General features: G+C 38.3%; 1 protein-coding gene across 11 annotated transcripts in view; it reads right to left on the bottom strand.

Annotated features, from left to right (window-relative positions):
- TENM3 (teneurin transmembrane protein 3) overlaps positions 1-23,511 on the bottom strand; it is a 1,329,889-nt gene that overhangs the window by 36,078 nt on the left and 1,270,300 nt on the right. For 10 of the 11 annotated variants that reach the window (XM_035325081.1, XM_035325082.1, XM_035325083.1 and 7 more), the window contains 9 exons: positions 19,774-19,990; positions 18,614-18,733; positions 17,957-18,218; positions 10,753-11,020; positions 10,022-10,165; positions 6,731-6,980; positions 6,310-6,330; positions 908-1,140; positions 367-521 (listed from right to left, as the gene is read on the bottom strand). In XM_035325081.1, coding sequence (XP_035180972.1) covers positions 367-521; positions 908-1,140; positions 6,310-6,330; positions 6,731-6,980; positions 10,022-10,165; positions 10,753-11,020; positions 17,957-18,218; positions 18,614-18,733; positions 19,774-19,990 — 1,670 coding nt within the window. The remainder of the gene's footprint in view (positions 1-366; positions 522-907; positions 1,141-6,309; positions 6,331-6,730; positions 6,981-10,021; positions 10,166-10,752; positions 11,021-17,956; positions 18,219-18,613; positions 18,734-19,773; positions 19,991-23,511) is intronic. The other variant, XM_035325090.1, reaches the window with a different exon arrangement.

Genomic DNA, 23,511 nt, shown 5'->3' with positions numbered 1-23,511 from the left:
ATACATATATCCTCTCATTCACTGTAGTAGGCTATTAGTAATTCAGAAAACACTGACATGCCAATACAATTCTAACATATCTGTCGTTCTTCCAGTATTTACTACTGGACTTAACATTTCCTGCTGATGGTTTTGCTGTTCTAAACTAAACTGAACTTTATGGGCAGAAAAATTGAATAGAGCAGCATTTATAGCTAGGAGAATACACTGATATTCACATCCTTGGAATAGGTTTATTTCTCCACAAATTCTGCTCTTAAATATTCATTACACACTCCACCCACTTTTATTTTAATGGGCAAGGAAGCTGCATTTGCATTTCTAGCCCTAGATTTGCTTTCCGAATTAGCGGCTGTTAACGCATACCTGGCTGATGTGCATGCTGGTATCGCAGGTTAAAGGTCGTGCTGAGGTCAGGTCGTTGGAGCCAAGCAACGTGGATATTATGCCATTCTGATCCACTTTTCTGATCATGGTCCCATCAACAAAGTAGATTAACCCATTCTTGTCGATTGCTATTCCTTCAGTGAAGAGAATAAAAATTAGTTTCTTGTACTAATATATTCTCTGTAACTAAGGGCCTGAGTGGTATGTATGTAGTGATATGTATATTAAGGGCAGAAAAAAGCCTAGCATTTAAGTTAACCTGAAACACTAGGTAAGTGGGAACACACGCAACACTGATTTTACATCTTCACCATTGTTTGCCAAACACATAATCTAAACAAGCATCTTAAAATGCTCAATAACCATGAAAGCCACATATTGACTATAAAATTAACCCGGCTCTCCTGCAGCTCTCTTCCTCAACGGTTTTGCCCTTTGGGAAAAATTATTCGAAACTACATTTTTGAACCAACTCTTGTATTAAACATGATCATGCCCATCTCTGAACTTTCATATTTACCTTTAGGGCTCATGAGAGTTGCCTCCACTGCCTTGCCTCCATCACCACATCTTGCCTCATCAAAGGGCAGGCACTGCTCCCCGGTTCCTCCTATTACCTCAGCATTTTTCGTCAGGTCTTTTGCACCTGTGAGTGACCTGGGCCGATAGATCCTGCGTGTGTTTGTGTCAGAAACGTACAAATCTCCTGTCACGGGGTCAGTTGCGAGGTAGTATCTGTGGGCTGGGTTGCTGCTGTAAAAAGGAATTACACATTGCTCGTGCTGTAATTAATTGCACCAACGTCGGACCAAGAAGAAAAGATTTCAGTTCATATACAGTCTGTACTAATACATAAATAGTTAACAACCATGCTGGTGCTCTGGGCTTATGCAGCAGAGGTCATGGCCCCAAAGCTTTTCTCGGTTTTCATTTGTTTCCTGTGTCAGAGGCAGGCCAACCTAGACTAGTCATCCTTTTGGGACAGAAAATTCGATTTTGTCTATGATGCTGTAATTAGAGACAGTTCTCAACGCCATTAATAGGCCACATCAAAACAGTGGAGTCTTAGAACTGGTGTTGACTGAAACCTTGGTTCAGTTTCAAACTTAGCAGCATGACCCCAACCCTAGCTTACACTTTGTTGCCGTTATCATCCTATCTATTATAATTTACATAAGGCTGCTGGGGTGCACGGTTTATATAATTCATAAACAGATAAGGCAGAGTTTGCATTATTAGTTCGCAGGCAAGAGATAAGACATCCTTCATAAGTATTTGTTTAATCCACTGCTTTCAAAGACGTGATATGCATGATTTAACGCATTAGGAAATATCATCTTTTCCACCAGAACACCGAGCGGAGCTTTTCCGTTCTCCTTAACACAGAGTCATATTTCAAACAGCTGTACACATTGGCACAAAACCACTAACTATGCCAACACAGTCTTTACTACAGTGAAAATATATATTGCTAACCATTTTCCCAGAAACATACACTTTGCCTCTCCACTGGCGCTGCATAATTGAGAATTACTGTCTTTTCTCCCCTGCTGGTGAAAAAACCTACCCTGGAGAGTACCTTTTGGGTTGATATATTACGACGTAGAAACTTAACCCACCGCAGTTAGGATTCCTGACCTAATTTACGGCATGAAGAACTGAAATAAGGTCATGTAAACACAGGAGGTAATTTCAGATGCTCTCCTAATGGATTGAATCAGTGTCAGAACAGTCAGTTCCACTTCTGATGTTTGCAAAAGCGCTGCTGAAACGTATCTACCAGTCTTGGTGATATCCAAACATCTGTTCGCAGAACACTGTACTTCACATTTTGTAAATACATAACTGTGCTAATGTAACACATTTTTATGTACTGCCACTTGGAAAAAGCAACAAGAGACCAACAGGAACAACTTGTGAACAAACGATGCCTTTTAGCAGGGACAGATTTTTATAGCTCTCCAATTACAAAAACACAGAAAAATGTGTTGCATAAATAGGATTTTCTTTGGTTTTAAGAGTTTAAACATGTTGGTGCAGAAGGAAGAAATCAAGTGAAGCAGACTAATGAAATCAAATACATAGTGATTAGCACCCCTTAAAAAGCCCTGCTATGGAGCTGAATGTTATAGAGCATGTCTGAAAACAATTAAGTGTAGCCTTAACTCAAATTTCTGTCTGTTAGAAACTTGTTATTGCCAATGCACTAAGTAGTTTAAAGGTATTTTCTGAGCCTTAATTTACAAAGAGGTCATTTATATCATCACTATGTAGTGTACAAATTATTTATATCTCCATGGGCTGCAAATTAAATTATACCCATTTATATGATTACTCTGGTCTTTAAGAAACTTTGCAGACATTTCACGTATAAACACATAGCAAAACGTGAATTAAATTTTATTTCATTGTAATTTAAAATAAAGTCCTTCCTTATGCTACTAATATCTAAATTAAGGTACTTTTCTTCAACTCATTTAACATTGCCTAAATTGTATTTTTCAGTTGTTGGAATAGTCATCAAATCAATAACTAAATGATTTATGCCTAACATTTTTTAAAAAAAAATTTCTAAAAAATAATTTTTAAATCTGCTCTCTTCATATGTATGAAAATATTTATGTTTTATTAATTCCAACAAAAATGATACAGCCCTTCTTAGTCAGGATGAGTTCTGGCAGTAAGTAGTGCATCCTTATTAAAAGAATTCAGATGACAATTTAAAGATATTTTCTAATTTTATCCAAAAAAATCCCAACAACCCTGAGGTTTGGGAGCGCATAGGCTATTATTATCGAATCAATATAAACTCTCCAATTTGTCTTAAGTAATGTCTAATGGTTTCTTTCTGAGACAATACAGCAGGCTTAACTTTGGTATTTCTTTTCAAGGGAAGGTCAGAAAGCTGAGGTAGCTCTAGCTGTTAGGAACAAGCCACCAATTCTCTGGAGCAAGGCACAATCTGAGGAACTAGATCACTGTCCACTGAAAACCATGTTTCCTAGACAGAAGACATTTATGCACACTATGCAGACCTCTAAAATAGCACAGGGTTAAGTATCCAACACCTGCAAAGCTGCAGAGATTCTTCTATTTCGTTGTAGCTTGAAACGTTACCAATAACAACAAGAACAGAGATGTAAAATGCAGAGCCAGTGACTTCTCGGCTCATTCAGTATTGCCCGGTTGCTGCACAGGGCTCTGGAAAACAAGCGGTTACATGCCAACACAGGGTCCGGTAAAGACAAACGACTACAAATTAACTTGTTCTATCTGCACTTAATCAACAGTACTAATGATTGAAAGCACACGCATACGTGCATGTGTGCACACAGCTTAAGCCTGTTCAGTGACCAGACTTCGTACATTTCCCATTCCTGTTGTTGGTTTTCTTAATGCAAAATGGTAAAATGTTAGAAAAACTTACTTGTAAGTGCTGCCTACTATTTAGTTGCTGTTATGATCTGTTTCTCATTGCTTTATCTTGCTTATGCTGTTCTTTTAAATCCTCAGCTGTCAGATTGCTTGCATTACTCTCCATGCAGAATTTAAAAAAACACTACTCTTCCTGCTCTGGCCCTCATCTATACTCTCCCATTCATTGTGTGCCATCTAAACCATATGCCCTCAAAGCTGTTTTTAGGTCTACGAAAACTTTTTTCTGTCTCTCTACAGACTCTGCAGGATATCACCATAGCCTACAAGTGACCTCCCTGTCTTCAAAGTCCTTCTAAAAATTACTTCCATGAATGCCTATCAGCATTAATCAGCCATAGGCAGCAGGGTGTATAAAGACATCAGCTCAGCTTTCAGACTGAAAAAACGTTAGGTCACTGGTACATTAGAGAATAAATTCGACCTGCAGTGTCTCCCTAATTTAGAGCACAGGCTCCTTGAGGTGGGAGACTTGCTCTCTGTGTTGAACCACCATGTCTGTAGGTGAGGAAAGGTGAATGCTTGAGCAGGTAACAGCTCTAGGCTAGTATTTAGTGCTTGTCATCTGTTTAACTTTGTGAATGCTTGTTTTACCAGGCAAAAGAAGCTATTTTGTTTCACAGTGTGTTTTCAAGCTGGGGGAACCCATGGCCACAGGATCTGGTGGATGCTCAAAGTTTACGTGTTTAAAAAATATCAGATAAATGAATAGAACAAAGAGCTGTCAGGGGACATGCAACATAAAGGAACACTTGTGGCTTAAGAAGTCCCTGAGCAGCAAAACCCTGAAAAAGAAAGTTTTCACACTGGGAAAACGTCTGTGATGGGAGAGAAAACTCAGACTCAAGTAGACTGTGTTGGGCTGCACACTGGGCTCAACATCTCCCTGCCTGCTGGCTCCACAACCACTGCTGCAGTGCTCATTGTCCATCGTCTTCAAGGCATCTGCCTACCTCAGGAGGAACCCCCACTTTGTAGCTGCTACACAAGCCTATGAAGATGCCGTTACCCTAATTTGTGCAGTATGATTCCAATGTCACTGCCTGGAGCTTATGCACACATAGAAGAATAAAGAAGAAAAGCTCCAACATTTGCCCTCACCAAATTGTTTCTGAAAGGCCACAGCTGAGACTGTAACCACAGCTCTGCTGGAGGTAGGAGAGGTTGTCACCACTAAATCACTGCAGAACACACCTTGTTGCGCATCAGCTCCTTAATCCCATTTGTCCATTCCGAATTCCCATTTTCAGTATTACTCTGTATTCCACACATTTGTCAGACAATGTCTTAGACAGCTGTAACCACAGCTTTGTGTTATCACAAGGGATTTCTTCTAAACGTAGTGCAACAAATGCAAATTAAACTTAACAATGAAATCTAAAATTACCAGATTACCTCAGAGTCACACCTGGAAAATAACTTCAAACCAGCCAGACTATGCATCACCTCCCATTTCTGATTATTAGCGGTGATGCAAATGTCTTATTTAGTCATGGAATTTTTTGCCTAACCCATTTGAAACAATTTTTTGAACATAAAACCTGTCCTCATAAAGAAGGTTCTGACTTAAGTGAATTAAAAAAAAATGGGCTAAAGGAGAACTGAGATATTACTCTCCTTGTTGAAAAATGAGGAAGGAAAAGGGTTGACAGCAAAAAAGTAGCAAAAGAGACCCTGCAGGGCTGCTGAGCCCTGTACTTAGCAAGTCTGACACAAAGTCTTGCAGGGCTTCATGTATCCAACAAGGCTTTAGCATAACGTTGTTTTTGTCTCCTTTTCAGTGACAGCTGCTGTGGCAAAGCACTTCTAAGCATCCACCTTCCTTTCCTCTGTTCTTGCCACTATTGTACCTATGCCAGGACAGATGAATGCTGCACTACAACCCCTCTGATTACTCTTGTTTCTGTGACAAGCCTTATGGAATCTTCATGTACTTCACAATCTGAACTGCTGGAGTCTTGTTATTACGTGACAATTTCAGCTTTCATTACTAAGAAAAGTTCACATTTAAACAAAAGCGTCTGTTAAATGTGAGCTTGAAAAGGCTCAGCATCAAAAGGCTAATGAAATGAACTCACTTTATACTTCTGTAATTTCTATTTCTGTAACACTTCTATCAGTTATATGCTGTTCTCATTGTATTTGGGGGATCTGACTAATGAATGAGTTTTGATAGAAACAGCGGAAGTGTGAGCAAAGGAACAGGAGCAAGAAGATATGAGGGGATAGTGCAGGAGGGCACATACAAGCATAAAAAGAAGCCTGGCTGTGGACAGAGAGTGATGAGAAAATAGGAGCTTGTATCTGAAAGGACGATGCAGCCTGACAGCTGACATAACTAAAACATATGAACTCATTATTTTTGAAAAATACTCCTCTTTCCTAATAATATGTCTCAGAAAGGACTTGTCCATTATAAGCATTCATTTGTTAAAAAGGAAAAAAGAACAGTTAGAAATATAGAAATCTTCTTTAAGAAATGCTTACCTATGTCTAAAATCTTTATTTCTTGGTGGGAGCAAGTAAAAAAGAACAGAAAAACATTATTAGAAAAATATTCAGAAAGGATGTTAGAAGATGAAAAGAAGGAAACATTTAAATCTATCATTAGTGAAGTGGTCCACTCATGTTGACTATGTAGGTTCACTCTTTCAATCCACAGAATAATTACTCTGGGAAGACCAAATTCTCACAGTTTGGATTTACAGGGTTAAGGGTATTTTACCATGGTAAATTTTTATCATTTCAGTTTTAAATACTGTTTCAAACGTTAACATTTTTGAGTCAACTTTTTTGCTTCAAAAGCATTTGGAAGCTCTAACTTATACAATGTCAGAAATCCATTCCATACTTTAGTTTGCATCAGTAATTCACAACTCTAAAGGTCCAAGATGTGAGTAAAACATACCTTAGCTCCAGAACACTAGTTACATTTCCAGATGGAAATATCCGCCGAACATAGTTGAAATCCCCAACGTAAAGACTTCCATCTATCCCACAAGCTAAGGCAACTGGAGCCAGTAGTTTATTACCATCAGCTTGACCATTACAACTTGGACAGGAGATGCTGCGTCTTCTTCCATTGCCCATGATGCTACTGACAACTGGGGGTTGCTGAGATATAAACTGATTTTCACCATTTCCTTTGTAGAGGATTCCTGGCAGATAATATAAATACCACAAAAGAACAACAACAACAACAAAGTTTATAAAAACCTTGAATGTATGTACATGAGATGGTGCGTAGATATTCTGAATATTTCTTTCTATTTGAGTAGTACAGTTTAATGGGCTCCTAATTGTTTCAGTACCATATTTTTTTTTCATTACAAGTAACAGAACTTAGTCATGAACTACAAATGTTTTAATAAAGTCACAAATACACTAAAACACACACAAAGCATTAAATTATCATGTCCAAAAAATGTAGTTAAAAATGTATTTTAAACATCTGTTTAGAAATTCTCCTGAAATAACTGAAATTCTAGCTGTGTATATATCATTAAAAGGAAAAAAAATGTATTTGCAGATTGCATCTCTAATGCCCTACTATAACTAATTATGAATATGTTGTCAAATGTAATCTAAAGCAGATTACTCCTGCAAATTGTAAATATTAATTAAACAGTTACTTCAAAAAGTTGGAGATTGCCACATTATAAAAGGCTCTTTACTCAGCTCACAATAAAAATCTACCTCTGGCAATAACGTCTGCCTCAATACCATGTCTGTGGTTATAGGCAGTTATTAAAAATGTCAAAAAAAAAAAAAAAAAAAAAAAACAACAAAAAATGTGGTGCCAGGCCAACCTGTCTCTTAAACTTAATTCTGCTTTGAGGCATGAAAGGAACAGTAATTTTGTAAAGACAAAGCAATGTGCCAGCAGTATTTTTCTTCCTTATAGCCTCCATAGAAAATCTGAGAAGAAAAATGCATGCTTTATGTTAAATCTTCAGTTTGGAAAAAATGTTTGAATTTACAGCATGTTAAAATGTTGCCAGATTCTTCTTGTATTATAGACCTCAATGAATCCATCAAGGTGTACTCTACCAATGGTCAGGTGTTACGGTTGTACTCATAAATCACAATTTACCTTTCCATGGTATAATCCATGTAAACCATGTGTCACTTCGTACTTTACAGTGATAAATGCTTTATCAATTGTCCATACACTTTCAAAGGCAATTTGGGGCTGAGGGATACATTTGTCTTTTGAGGTGCTTAGAGGAAATTTAAGATGTACTCCTCTTTCAGTCCTCACCTCAAAAACGCACTCTTTATACTGAAAGATATGAGGAAAAAACACTTTGCCCTTTAAATGCTTTAGGTGGTTTCACTACTTTTTAATGTTATAAAATTTGGGAGATTATAAACATAAGACCAATAAACATGATCAAATCGGGAAGAATGAAAATGGTTTATGGAAACTTAATGACAAGTAATCTAAATAAGTAATCTAAATCAAAAGAAGGAGAATGTATTTTTCATGCATAGTCAAAGCCAGAATGCATTAGGAGTATACGAAATCCCCTCTCCTATGATTACATCATTTATGACAATCATGGAACCATAATTTTGCTTGAAATAGCTGAGTTCTATAATTTTCATCAGAGGAATTCTACAAGTCAGCACAGTGCACTATTGCATCTGATTTATTCTGTCATTACCTTGAAAAATTGGTCCTTCACATTTCTCCTCTATTATCACAGACTAAGAGATGCACATTAGACTATTTACTGCAGTAGCTTAGGATGTCCGTACAAACAGCATCTGCACTCTCTTCTGAATTAATTTCTCCAGCTCACCCACCTTGCCATTACAACTCTCCACTTCGTTTATTCAATTAGACAGACATCACTTTGAGAAGTCATTACTTGTCAGATGTACTCTTGAAAATAATTTAAAGCCACCACCAATTCAACTTGTGAACAGAATTGATCTTATATACACGCATATATATGTACATATATATATACATATATATATATATATTTAGAATTTTAGCTCTTGACATTTTTAGATGAATTACCTTTCAGGAATTTGCACTTTTCCCCACCCACTTTTAAATTAGGTACAACGACACCTTTCCCTTTATTTGGGTACCTCTTTCTACTAGCCAGAAGCAAGGCTTTTAGGTGATGATTAGCATATCACAGCAAATAAACTGATGCACTAGCAGGAGACCTCTGAGGGACACTGGGTACCACAGAAGTGATATTCTTCCCACTGAATTACTTCTGAGTACCTCCTTTCCACAAAAATTGAGTGCAACCAACTCTCACCATAAGCTATGCAACTTTGTCTATTTTACCTTTCTTACACATTCTAGTGCAATTTTTACGCATTGCCTCCTGTTCAGTGTTCAGCTGGCGTATCCTTAGCATGGCACCCACCTGGCAGTTACTGAGAGGCAACTGGACAAATCAACCTTGATGGCAAGGCATGGTCCTTGTTAAATGTGTCCTGCTCCTCATTTTTTCACTGGGGTTAAAGAGGACTTGCTCACTGGCAACTGGAGTCTGTCCTGATAATGAGGGGCATAAGGAGCCTTCACTGACTGAAGGCACTGTCATTTGTCACCTGCAATGTATCGAGCTGACCACGCATCCTGGGGAGGATGTACGTCAGAGAAGGGTTTAAATGAGAGGACAGTGGAAACAACTGCTCATCCTCCAGAATAGATTGTAACCATGCACTAAATGCTCCCGTCAGCAGTCATGCTGTGGCTGGGGATGTCATGACCTGAAGGGGAAAATCCCCCATATAATTGAAGGTTTTAGAACTGAGAGTGAAGACCTCTCGGTTTGGTAGGAACGCCTGCTATTGTCAGTTAATTTTTAATCATTGGGAAAAAAAAGTGTTCAAGATACTGCTAACATATATCTAGCTAGTGCCAATAACAACGGTGACATCTACCATTGCTTTAGAAACAGTGTCTCCTTAGCATCCCTTAATTTTTTTGGGGTGGCTTCTTTGGAGAACATATCCAACATAGAATGACACTGTTAGATGCACTTATTAATGCATATGTATTTGTAGGAGGAAGCAAAGCATTTATCACATGCAAAGCATTCTGTAATTTCCCTTTTTTAAAATAGGGAAGCAAACATTTGAAAAGGTAAAATGAGATGACTAGGGTGTAGGGCAGTTGAGAGGCAGCTGAGTATTAAAATTAGCAAAAGGAAGCTTAACTCCTTACCATTCTGAACGTCCAAAACATGGTGTTTATCCAATGTCCAGCCACCCATGTTAGAGGCATCCAGTTCATATCCTTGCAAAATGGCAGTACGCTTTTCCCAGAGAGTCAGATCCAAGCAAGACTCATATTCGTAGCCTACAGACACTGAAAAAAACAGTACATTTCCTCATTAAATATAGAAGCTTGTTCAGATGAATAGTTTAAAGAATGTAATTTCCTAAACTGTGTATGTTCTTCTGCTCTCCCAGGCTACCTAAAAATCCCTACGGCCTCCTTAGATGTATTGAAAATACTAAACAGAATTTCAAAACACTTTAAAAAGTAATCTTGGATTATTAAAATAATTTTAGTTATTAAAAAGAATTAGAAGAGGACAGGTACAGAAGAAACCCATTTTGTGAATTATGTCAGAATGCCATTGTGCTCTTAAGTATGGGGAGTGCACAGACTGAACACCATACCATATTATTAGGCTGAGGGTTACTCATGGGTAGGAACTATGGGTGAAAAATGACAGTGAGCAGTCTCTTTTTCCTTTTGAAGCATGCTTTTCTCATAATTTAAAGTTTAGATTTGTATTGTCTAATATACTTTACTATCCACTATTATTTCTTATCTTACTATGCTCAAGATTTTCTGATTAATGGATACAGGTATTTCAGATGCGTTTCTGTATTTTCAAGACAATAGCAAAAATGCAAAAAAAAACAAAGTTTGCTTAACACACATACCCACAGCTTCAGATAATCCATAGACTCTCTGATTGTATGCATCCGTTTTATCCCATATGAAAGTGTAAGCCAGATTTGGAGATGCGGGGAACCATTTCTGGAAAAGCCTTCCCACCACTGCCACCATAAGATGAACTTTCATTAGATTAAATGGTATAACAGATTGGGTCATAGTGATCTTCAGAACAGATTTATATCCTGCAGCCCTGGAGCTTAAGTATGATAACTTCAGATCAGTTCCTGGTATTGTTGTTTCTTCATGAAGTACCTAAGCATCGGTAAGAAAAAAGGCAATATGTGAGTGATCTGGAAATTAAACATAACAATGCAGATATTGTAAAAGGGCGCTTGATGTGATGCTACACGACAATCCATTATGAAGTATCATCTAAATCTGGCCTTCATTTAATATGTAAAATAAAAACAAATAAAGAACAGTATTTCACTCGGGCCGCCCCCCCCCCCCCCCAGAAAAGCAAAGTCTAACATCTTTGTTACACCAAAGCTGCTTAGTTCATACATTCTGCTGAAGGATTTCAATGATGTCTTATTTTTATGGGTGGAGATATGGAGAAGAGGAAGAACGTTCCAAAGTGCTTTTTCTAAAACCAGCAGAAAAGCATCTTCTAAGTGTAAAAAGCCCCTTCTTGTGCTGCTGTCCATATCCTAACTGTGGATACGTAATAAAGGCAAAAGAGCCTCAAAACACTGTGGAGCTTCAGATTTAGGTTAGGATGTCTAATTGCTCCTGAAGTTCACATGGTAATAGTGCAACACAGGAAGGACTTTTAGGTGGTTTATTATTTGCATTATCTGTGGATTGTAAATACTTTAAACCAGAGTATTCTTCCATTTATTTCACCGAGATAAGTAGGATGCCTCAGGGAAAGCTATTCCATATTTCCTGATCAATATTCACTACTCAGACATCAGCTCACCACTTTCTCATTTCAGAGAGGTGCAATGATTCAATTTTATTTTTAAAAGGTTCTTCCCCCCCCTCTACCTTGTCTTTGCCTCTGAGCTGGGGAGCTTTAGTGGCTGATGGATGGATGTGGAAGGTTTCTGTGTAACGTGGATGAAGACAGCCAATACTGTCCTATACCTCAGTTGGGACATAAAACTGTATTAGAATCATGTCCCTAAACACCGAGAGCCAGCACTTCAGCTGCACAGCTACCAACTATCCTTGCTTATTGAAAATAAGGAAAAAGAAGTATCTAGACACATCTATAAACATAATGTTTCTGTGGGGGGAAAAGAGGGCAAAGGATGCTGAGTCACAAACCCGGAGCCTTTGTGGTGTCAAAGGAGTACTCCTGGGGAAGTACATTTGGAAAGCTGTATTTTAGCTACCTGTCTCCTGGTCCTGAACTCTGAAGACCAAACACTAATTAGTATCAGTAGAAAGCAGACTTCAGGGAGAGAACAAATATCCCTGACATTAAGCTTGAGACTTCAGTGGGATCAAAAGCTGGCTACTTAAGAAGTGCTATGTTAGCTCAGGATTTCTGTAGCTCAGGTTTTCTCCAGTGTTCTCTATGCTACTGCTTTTAAACAACTGACTGGGTTGGGTAGCGTCAAAATATGTGGTTCTATGGTCCTGAGGAGGGCACCAGATGATGCAACATTACCTGGGTTAGCGCTACTGCTGGTATATAGATTTGTATACTATTAATTGCATTTGCCTCCTTTCCCTTAACAACAGCAGCAACGAATCAGAAATAGTATTTTGGCTCATTGTCTGGCATGAACGGATACTGAAGTCTGATATATGTAGGGATAGGACTCTTCACCTCCAGCAAGGCTGTAACAGAGCTCTGGGAAATAAAGGAGGCATTGGAAGATACCAGACAAATGAAATTCTTAATTCTTAATCTTTGAAAGTTTCTTTTTTCCCCCCACCATCAACCTGGCATCACTGAAATGACAAGCAGTACCATCACCTGGAAGGAGGTGAGTTGTATCAATTCTGTTTGAAAATCTAGTCTGCTCTCCCTCAGTCCAATATACACGCGGTATCTAGGCCAGATGAGAAGAAAATCTTTTCTGCACAAACAAACAAAACTCTCCAGAGAGAAAAGCAATTGTGAACATATTCCTTTTCTAAGACTTTGAAGGAACAACACAAAACACCAATGAACAAAAGACAAATTCCTCCTCAAGACATCAGCGGGACTCTCATCTACTGCACATTAAATCTGGTCTAACAGATGGAGTTCTCTGTAAGCAAGAGGAGAAAAAGAAATAATACACTTGTAATAGGACACAATTTAATGGACTTGACTGGTCTCCTGTTAAGACCACTGTTTCTTTTACAACTTCAACTGTGGAAGAGCAGTGTTAAACACTTAGGTGGTCTTCTGATACTCTTGCCTGAGATAACGACAATAAAGAGGACACCTTGAAGTTTCAATTTCCAAGAAATTCCACTGTGTATTTGGATTACTATCAAATTAGAAAGTAGGACACACGCAGTTCTCAGCGAGGTTTAAAACAAAAAAAAAATGAACCCCTATTATTAGTTTCTGCAGAAGCCTCAAACATCTGCTGGAAATCTGACTTATAACTTCCTTCTTTCCATAAAATATTCCCTGTAGTAACTTATTTTCTTGCGAACTTTAGAAATCTAGAGGTAAGGTTATGCATCTCAATCTCTCTCCTAGAATCAAGCATTACAAAGAGGATTAAACAGTTTAATGTTCATCTGAAACGTTAAATCATCAGGCACAGCAGAGAGCATCCTATGGGAGCCATGACAACACATCAATTGTAAAGCAATCAGGAAAGTCACTGGGTATAAAAGTCACATCAGGAATCGCCAGCACAACCAATCTGTCTGTACTTTACCTTTTCCCGACAGAGTATCAAACTGCCTCCAGAAATGCTGACACCCTGCGGGGACTGAGTTATAGCCCCCCCACCACATTCGAAGGGCTGACATTTTATTTACGGATGATCAAGCTTCTTGGGAGGGAAGCTGTGAAATACTTAACCTACAGGACTGAGATAAGGGTCACCTCAATTTTCGCAAAGACAGAGTTTGCTCTCCTCAAAGTTCAAGTGGGTGACTGAGTCACATAAATTGTGCAGGACTCCTCGTCTCTTGTGGCCAGAAGGACTAAAGCTGTCCAGGCTCTGGAATGCTTTCCTGCTCCACAATATGATGCGATTCAGGTGGCATGCTCTGATAGCATTAAGAACCCTGAACTGGGAATTTTCACTCAATTAGGGGGAAAATGCCTGCTGTATTGCCAAGTATTTTTGTCAAATGAGCAACTTCAATAGAGAATTTGAGAAAATAATTCATAAATGTATGCAAACTTGAAGTCCTAGTGTCGGAGAAAGGTTCTTTGCAGAGATGTAAGGAGCTGAACTGCTGTACTAAAATGTAACATCATCGTGGTCCGAGAGGGCATGTTTAGACACAGGAAGGTATTGGCAACTACTATTATTGCACAAAGCTTGAGACCAAAGAATACTAAAATTACACTTCTTTAAGCAGAAGCTGAAGCTGCTCATTTCAAGATGGAAAAATCTTTTTCTTTTAAGAAAACATCTTCCCCCAGAATTGAGGATCTGGAATGAACTTACAGAGACATAACCCTGGGTTAACAACATAAAGCAAGGAGAAATGAAAAGGGGAAAAAATGCTTGTTTGTTGAGATACCACAGAGAAGGGTGGAAAAAAACCATACACGTATCAGGCTAAAATGTGTCAGTAAAAGCATAAACCAAGAGGCACATATAAAGTCTAAAACAGAAAACAAAGAGAAGAAAATTACATAAACTGCTGAAAAACAAGGACACTTAAATGGAAATATTTAGCTCAATGAAGTAATCTTCATTGTTTTCTCAGTACAAACTCAGAGTTTACAGATTTAGCTAAGTGAAACCAGGATACAGCATCTACGTAAGACTGAAATATCAAGGCATACTATTAGACTGCAAGCTGTAATGAAAAAATAGGTTAATTTATTTGGTGAAAACCTGGACATCTTGAAGTTACAAACATAATAATTTTATTAAGCCCTGAGGCCCCTATTTTACCCTTAATTCTTCTGGGTGAAGAAATTCTGCCAATTTCCACTGTATAGTATTGCCAATAGTAAAACAGAGTCAGAGAAGAAGAAAAAAAAGTGTGCAATCTTGAACTGTTTTGACAAAACTCATCCGCGGTTCACTCAGGCAACACTGGAATTAAACCAAAGCATTCCCTCTCACTAATTGGTCCCCTAACAATGTAGGTCTCCAAACCTGCCTTGTTCCCTCAATCATGCAGGTCACACTCCACAGATGCAGTCAAAGCCACTTCTCTCTAAACACACATAAGCATACAATTTGAAGAAAAACATACAATTTGAAGGAATACTTTTCAGTCTTTATTCACCCACACACTTGAGGTGATGGAAGCAAGCTGCTCAGGACCTGTAGAAGGCATCTTGGAGCCTTGCAAGCATACGTAACAGTGAATAATGGAAGTGTAGGAGAAGGAAAGCCACTAAAACTCAGTTTCAGAACTGAACTCATTGAGTTGGGAGTTTTCAGAACTCATTGTGACTCACGTGTGGGTTTCTGCCAGACCACACTGCAATATGTGGCATACAGACATTTATTATATTAGGAAAAAGACAGCAACGATATTACCTAATACGTATAAGCAGCTCCAGCACAACCTGATCTCCCTCATCTGCGTGTAGTTTAGCTTCTCATTCCATGCTGACTGATCTCAGCTAGTTAAGTCTAGGCAGAGCATGCTAACTTGCAACTGAAAGCGGATAAAAAATTATGTCTAAGTAGTCCAAATTTAGTTAACATGTATTTATTATCATCCATCTTGAGAAATGATCTACTGGGTCTGTGATCACTTCTCCACCTACTGCATTCTTTGTTTCCCCGTACTTGTCCTCTTTTCTCAGTTTTCTTTTGTGCTGCTTCTTTGGCACAGACTTTAATTCCTCCTCTGATCATTTTGGGATTCATAAGCCACTAAGTACACTCTTTTGGAAACATTATCTCCAAGGGATGATGAAGCACTTCAAGGGATGATGATGATTATAGCAGCACATCATTTTCTCCTCTATGTGACAGTGAGTGCTGTCACACTGCACCAACAGGGTGACTGATGCTGACTGCAAGACACGGAAAACGCTTTCTTTCCTTATGCCTTCAGCCAGCCTCCCATGCTTTAAACTGGTATCACCCTCGTTTAAATGAAAAGATTTATAGCAGTTCCTCTGGAGCTGAACAGGCAGTTTTGAATGGAATCTGAAGCAGCTCATCTTTTATCAGATTGGTGAATTTTTTGGGAGACAGACTGTTGTGCATGAAGTGTTTCTGAGGGGAATCTGACCCTAAAGAGTACTTCCCAGGCACGGCTGTGCAGCTCCCACCTGCTGAAGCAGGGCATTACATATGTCTGATGAATGAAGTATATCAAAGAAAATACTTGATTTTTTTTACACAGTTCCGGATTTTTTTTTGCATACACAGCAACACTACATTTTTTTCCTCATCAGAAATCACCCATTAGCACCTAGTATTCAAGGAGAATATGACCTTTTCTTCTGGTTGGTTTTGCAAGGAAATCAGACTGAGCCGCTAGTCCTGCCTACCAGATCTCCCACCCTTTGACCTTGGTAGCAGATCTCAACCAAATCTGAAACAACAGTACAAATCACTAAGATAACTCAGTTCCTTTAGATTTTAGAAAAACAACAACAACACAACAATAACAAACACAAAAACAAACAAAACCCAACCAAACAAAAAATCCCACACCCAACAACAACCATATAAAATAAAAATTAAACAAAAGATTTGGGTAGGGAAGTTAGTATCCAAATTGGCACTTCCATGGGAAACAGGCTAAATGCAGTCAGTGGGGGAAGGACTGGACATGGCAGACAGCTGCAGTTATAGCAGTGGGAATTAGTTGGAATCCAGACTTCATTAGTCCCACTGCTCTCAAAATGACTTTTTTTTCTGACATTTTTCTATTATTACTTTTTCTTGATTTATATACCATCTATCGAAGCCATTTGCCATCACTTCAGGAAATGAATCTATCATCTGTTGCCAAAACAAGTAAGTCAGAGCTGTTTTTCAGTGGACTGTGTTTTGCAAATCCTTTCTTTTAATTGACTTGCAACTAACAATGGCATGGAAAGATGGGATAAATGGGATAAATGCAACAACTTCCTAGCATGGTCTTGATTTGTATGACTGTTTAGTTGTAATTTCCTTACATCTTTACTTTTAACCTGCTCCTTCCATGAATTGCTTAATGATTTTGCTCCTTTCTTAAACACTCTAAAAACTTTTGAATACATTTTCTATATTTCCCTTCAGGATGCAAGGATATTAGTGAATGTGAAAAAGAATGCCTTATGTAATTATGACATTGTGAGGGTGGGAGAAAGAGGAAGAGAGGGAAAGAGGAAGGAGAAAGAGTGCTGTTTCAGTAGGAAAAGTTTTATCAGAAATCAATAATAAGTTTTATCAGAAATCAATAATGACATAAATACTACTTGAAACACAACTCTGCTTTAAGAGTTGAGGAAGACTACATTAGTGATCAGTTATCTGAGATAACACAATCTATGATAGAGAAAAAGCATTCCACTTGCAGCTCTTTCAGCTGCAAACAAGGTTTTGGTATTGTTAAGTTTTACTATGGACATCACAGGCTCTGAGGATGTACATTAGCACACACGCTCATTGCCTTGTAAGCCTGACCTTAGCATTAAAAACAGAGAATTCTTTCAGTATAAAAAGAAATAGGAGTGTTATGCTCTCTATTAAAAATAAATTGATAAATTGAACTGTATGAGTCTTTCTGACACAATGGAAAAACACTTTTCATTTTCTGTTTTGAAGTACATTTGAAGTACAAGAGGGCAGTCTAAGAAGTTTGATGTACTACAGTGTGTCCATTTTGATGGGCCAGTGCTTGATTGATGAAGACATTCTGTCCTTTTAATGATGCAAACAAATACAAAACCAGACACTGGTGTGCACCAAGCTTTCGTAGATTTTTAAATGAAATTTTAAAAATTATCACATTGAATAAATAAATTGGTCTAAAAATAACCACATTCTAGGCAGAATTATTTATTTAAAAACAATTAATCTGCACTCTTTTCACTATAGTTACTTAATTCTAGCCTAAGATAAAACACAATTTGTTTGTAATACACTTTACCTGTGTCTCTGGGATGATAGGACTATCTTCAGGAGAAATTCTAAAGAAGGTAGATAAAGGCGATGACACGATAATGGGGTTTGGCCTCACAAATCCACTCAGGTCACAGCTCGGAATGTCGTTTTCTTCCTTTTTCATGACCAGGGTATCCATGACATAAAAGACATTCCAGGGAATCCACACGGTGTGATACTGTGTCAGGAATGGCGATCGCTCAAACACCAGTGTGAGAGAGGCACCACCATTTGCTACCAAGTCAAACCTAGAAAAAAATAGGGGCAGCTGTTGAGCAAATTCCCACAGCTATCCACAGCCTCCATTTTACTGATTGATTCTTCATCCTATTGTACCGATCTGAAGAAAGAATAGCTCTACTGGGAACAATGGAGAAATCAATTAAATTACATTATACAATACCGCACTAAGAGAATGGAGAATTTGGGGTGCTACATTTAAATTCAACATGGCCTTCTACTTCCAAAGTCTATATATGGTAAGTTTGTATTTATTTGAAGAACGTAAAAAGTACAGAATTGGTTAACCACTTTTTCAGGTCTGTTGTTTCCATTATTTAATTACTGGTTTATTTTTACAGGCAGCTCTTTATTTATGTATTTACTGTCTTGATGTCTTAGAAGTGCTTCAAAGTGTACTCACATTCCATCTTGGCGAGTGATTGTATATCCATAGTCTGGGTAGTGTAAAAAGGAGACGTTGACCCCAATGAGTGGAGTTCCATCAGCAGTTAATACTTGGCCTCTTATGACAGATGCAAGGCTGTGAAAAAATATCAAATTACAATTTTTTTTTTTAGTTCTTATTTGAATGAACAATAGCTAGCACAGCAAACAAACATACATCTCAACATGGTATCAACTCTAATTAACAAAATCACTCCTGAGCCTCCAACCCATCTACAACTTTACATAATTGACATTGTATAAACACATACCTCAACATCTACAGATTATCATTTTGTTTTAATTTGGTTGAGTTTACTTTGGTTCATTTTGTATGAACTCTGTACTGAGTTACTAAGCCCAGTAATACACTGAAGAATTTTAAGAACTTACAATCTCTAGATGTTCTGTAAGTCATACCTCTGGCAGGTTCTTAAAGAAAAATGTACTTTTCAATTAGTATCAAAGCAATCTGTAAAACTGCAGGGACTACAAAGTACAAAATTTAAAAGAGCAATAAGGAACATTTGTGCAACAACTTTTAATCAACTGCTGTGCCCAAACACATTAATGCTGTTAAATTACTGCAAACGCAGTGGTTCTAGTGTAAATCATCTTCTTTCACTCAGTGAGATCCGAGACACCTGCTTCCTGTTACTGGTTTATTTTCAGGTCATTACTGCTTCGCAGAGCACCAGTCAAATAGTTTATGCAATTATACTGTCGTGCACTTAACAGTTCTATTACATTAATTCATAATTTATATTATTTAGTGAGCTCAGTTTAAAAAGTGTAGCTTTGCTTTTCCTTCTGAAGTGTTTTCATTGCTTTGATATATTTCCAACTGTGCTAGCCCAAATCTACTGGTTAAATAAAGATTTATTTAATCATTAATAAGTGCCCTGTTAGAATACAGGTACTATGTACGGCAAACACCTGCTGCAACCTAATGGCACTGGCAATTTGAATTTTTTAGGAAATGAGATAAAATAAGCAATCTGATATATTAAGAGGAAATGTCTTTGCTGAAAGTCCACTCCATTAAATTTGCAATCATGGTGGATCTTCTCCTAGCATGCATCTCACACGCTCTTTAATTGCTTTTGTATTCATGAGTAAAGGATGAATCACGCTCACCTCTTATTAAAAGGACTTTCCCCAGGTATGACATGAGTGCTGTCTGCTCCAATAAGAAAACTGATCCGGTCATAAAATGCTTTGGCAGCTTGTTGAGATGGCGACTGTTGGCTTTGGCTGATAATATCTTGGGGATCAGGTAGCCCACGACAGTAAGGCTGATTTTGGCAAGAACTCTGCAAACAGCAGTCAGGATCCATGCAGTCAACCAGCCCATCTGTTGGCAGAAATTCACACCAATGAACAAACTCTTCCTCCTGCCTTTTTGTATGTGAATGAATCAGCAAGCAGAGAGATTAAAAAAATTACACAGTATGAAAGAGTATTAATAATTAAGAATTTAATGCATTCACTCTAAATTAAAGAAATGTAAGTTTGTTTCCACTGAGTTCTTAAACTCCCATGGAAATCCTAGCAAGCTAAATGCACTCAGGATCTTGCATAAATTAAATGTCTTTATTCGATACTTTTCTATAAACATGTGGAACAAACCAGAAAATGAAGGCAACTCAGGCTCTGCACACACTGCTAACTTATAAATATTAAACATTTTAGGTGGGTCTCAGTAGCTTTTATCTGAGGTTCTTTGGCTTGCTAGAGAAAAGAAACAAGTAACTCCCACTCTGCTGTTTTCCTGAACTTTTTAGCATATCTATGCTGCGAGTAGCTTTAAATATTTCACAACATTTATCAAGGTGAATTCCTTTATACTTTGGCAGAAAGGTTTTGTTGCTAGTGGCAAAGGCAATTTCCACAACTATTTTGCATGAAAATGTATATGAGAACAAAATCTGTACTTAACATTTAGATTTTGAATAAAATGATGAGGAATACTGGCCACTATAAAAAGATTTAAACACATGGGTGCTTTTATGCTTATGTGCTGAAATATTCACATATAATGAGCATTAGATCTGTCACATCACTGGAAATCTAATCTGGTGAAAGATTAAAATCAAGATCAAATTGATAACTACTAATTTGTTGTAAGTAAAGTCGTAAGGAAAATGAGCCTGGAAATGTCAGCTACAGAAAATTTCCAGATGAATGTAATATGGTATCACATCACTGATAATTGTTTCCCCAAAAGAACAGCAAGACTGAAATAGTTGAAACATTTTATTATTCCATTTATATTAGAGAGGGAGCCTGCTTGCTTCACTAAAATGAAAAATACACCAATGCAGCACTCTGAGGAAGCCCGTGACTGCTTCTCTCACAATAGAATGTAGCTTTATAGTAAAACTTTCTGCAGGGAAAATTATCATCCATTTTTGTTCAATCATACGTTGAAAGAGTGTAAGTAAACAGAGATCTTCTAAAGGTATTCCTCGAACTGCCGTGCTGTGTGGATTGGCTGGAAGACTGGCAAAACAGTGAGGGGCTGGGATTTCTATTCTTTTGCACATCTAAAATTCTTATTTAACTCAGCTGACATTGAAGTCAGTTCAAGAAAAATAAAAGGGATGAAAAGGTCCCTGTTAAGTATATCAGAGTTTAAACTTTTTTTTTCAGAGAAAAGAAATATCATTGATTTTCTTTGGGATGAGTGGTTGATACGCCTGGGAGTTGTGCTGCCATCCAGAGGGACCTTCCCAGGCTGGAGAGGCAGGCTGACAGGAGCCTCATGAAGTCTGACAAAGAGAAGTGCAAAGTCCTGCACCTGGGAAGGAACAACCCCAGGCACCGGTACATGCTGGGGGGAAACAAGATGGAAAGCAGCTTTGTGAAGACCTTTGGAGTCCTGGTGGACACCAAGTTGAACATGAGCCAGCAATGCACCCCATCAGCACCAAGGTGCTGATGACGTACTGGGCTGTGTCAGAAAGAGGCCATACCTGGAGTGCTGGGTTCTGCTCAGGCTCTCCAGTACACGAGAGGGATGGACATGAGACATGGACATGCTACAGCAAAGGGCCATGAAGATGATTAAGGGACTGGAACACCTTTCCTAAGAGGGAAGGCTGAGAGAGTTGGGACTCTTCAGCCTGGAGAAGAGAAGGCCTGAGAGGGATCTCATCCATGTATGTGAACACCTCAAGGAGGGTGCAAAGAAGATGGAGTCAGGCTCTTTTCAGTGGTGCCCAGCAAAAGGACCACAGGCAACGGGCACTGCTTGGAATACAGGAAATTCTCTTTAAACATCAGATCTATTTTATTTTTTTAAAATATATATATATATTTTTTACTGCGAATCACCAGATACTGCAACAGGTTGCCCAGGAAGGCTGTGCAGTCAGGCATCCTTGGAGATGAACCCAACTGGATAGAGCCCTGAGCAACCTGCCCTGGCTGACCCTGCTTTGAGCAGTGAGACTAGATGGTAGCCGGAGGCCCTTCCAACCTCACATGGTCTGTGCTCCTTGTGATTTCCTAGTCTCACTCTTGTACAATGTGAAACCCCTTTCCAGCTAAAGCACTGAGCTCCCTTGCTGGTTTTAGCTCTAGAAGCTTGGATCAGTGTCAAAGCTGGGGGTACTGATGGTTAAAAGCATAGTTTTGGTTTTTTATATCTCTGTATGGTCTCCCAGGCAATATCTCATGCAGTTGCCAAAGAAATGCTCAAATTTAGTCATTCATCTTTGTTAGTTTATAAAAAGCAAATGTACATCTGGAGTACAGTCTGCAGGTCATAAAACTGCACGAGATTGACACCTTCTGAACTAATCAGCTGGAAATGCATTTTTACAAGCCTCTCTGCTAACATCAATCAGAGAAAGAATCTCATTTTCACCAGCCAAGATATAGGGATATGCTGTTTGTTATTTTTCTGTGGAGTTTATCAGCAACTTGCCCAGGCGAGTGACGGATGGTTATGAATCTGGCTCCTTATAACCTGAGCAAACATTTTTCATTCTTTCTCTGTACATATGTGGCTAGAGCTATCTAGTACCACTAAGTTGACTACTCTATTGCACTGTGTGAAGCAGAGTAAAATTTCCTTTCTGAAATAGCTCTGCAAAATATCGATGAATGCTGTTTAGCCTGAAAAATATGACTTAGCTTAACACGAGCTTATCAGTTGTATCACTCGAATGCAATAGTAAAATTATAAAGAATATATAAACTCTTATAGCCAGTTGGACAATCATTCAGTCTCAGAGGGCTATTTTGTACCTTTTTTTTTTGTTCTAGATGTAAGTGGTGCTTCTATACACAGCAGACATAATGACTATGTTATTGTTTTCTTCCTCAAAACTGAAGTCTAGGTGTAAAAATCTCAACTACTGATACTTTTCCCTTTGTACCAAAATACACAGAATTGCAATGGATGTGACAAAATCACTTTTTTTGTAAAGACTAATAAAAAACAACAACAAAAAATAAATGAGAAGAGTCAAGACATGATTCCTGTGCTTCTGGATCTTTACAATATAAGATGTATCAGCGGGCATGTTTACTTTTGAATGGAATTTGAAGTGTACAGAAGACAACATGTGGGACAAAGTAACTCCAGGACACATGTTCTGCTAGTGCCACGTGGAGATCATGGCCAAGGACCTATGTAAATCACATTCTTGGTAAGTAAGTCAACTGCCCAGTTAGGCAACAAAGAATCTCTGTAATGTGAAATTCAGTGCCTGCAAAGGAAGAGCCCATTTTTGGAGCTTTGATGCTGGCCATCCCAGCATGATGGTTTCAGTGCCAGTGGCACAGGAAGGCAAGAGGTGGGAATGGACAGAAAACTGTATTAACAAAACTCTGTTACGCTCATGTACCTCAGTTTTACAACGGGGT

Source organism: Oxyura jamaicensis, chromosome 4 (assembly GCF_011077185.1).
Source record: "Oxyura jamaicensis isolate SHBP4307 breed ruddy duck chromosome 4, BPBGC_Ojam_1.0, whole genome shotgun sequence".
NCBI classification, from domain to species: domain Eukaryota; kingdom Metazoa; phylum Chordata; class Aves; order Anseriformes; family Anatidae; genus Oxyura; species Oxyura jamaicensis.
This window is presented reverse-complemented; position numbering and strand designations above follow the sequence as displayed.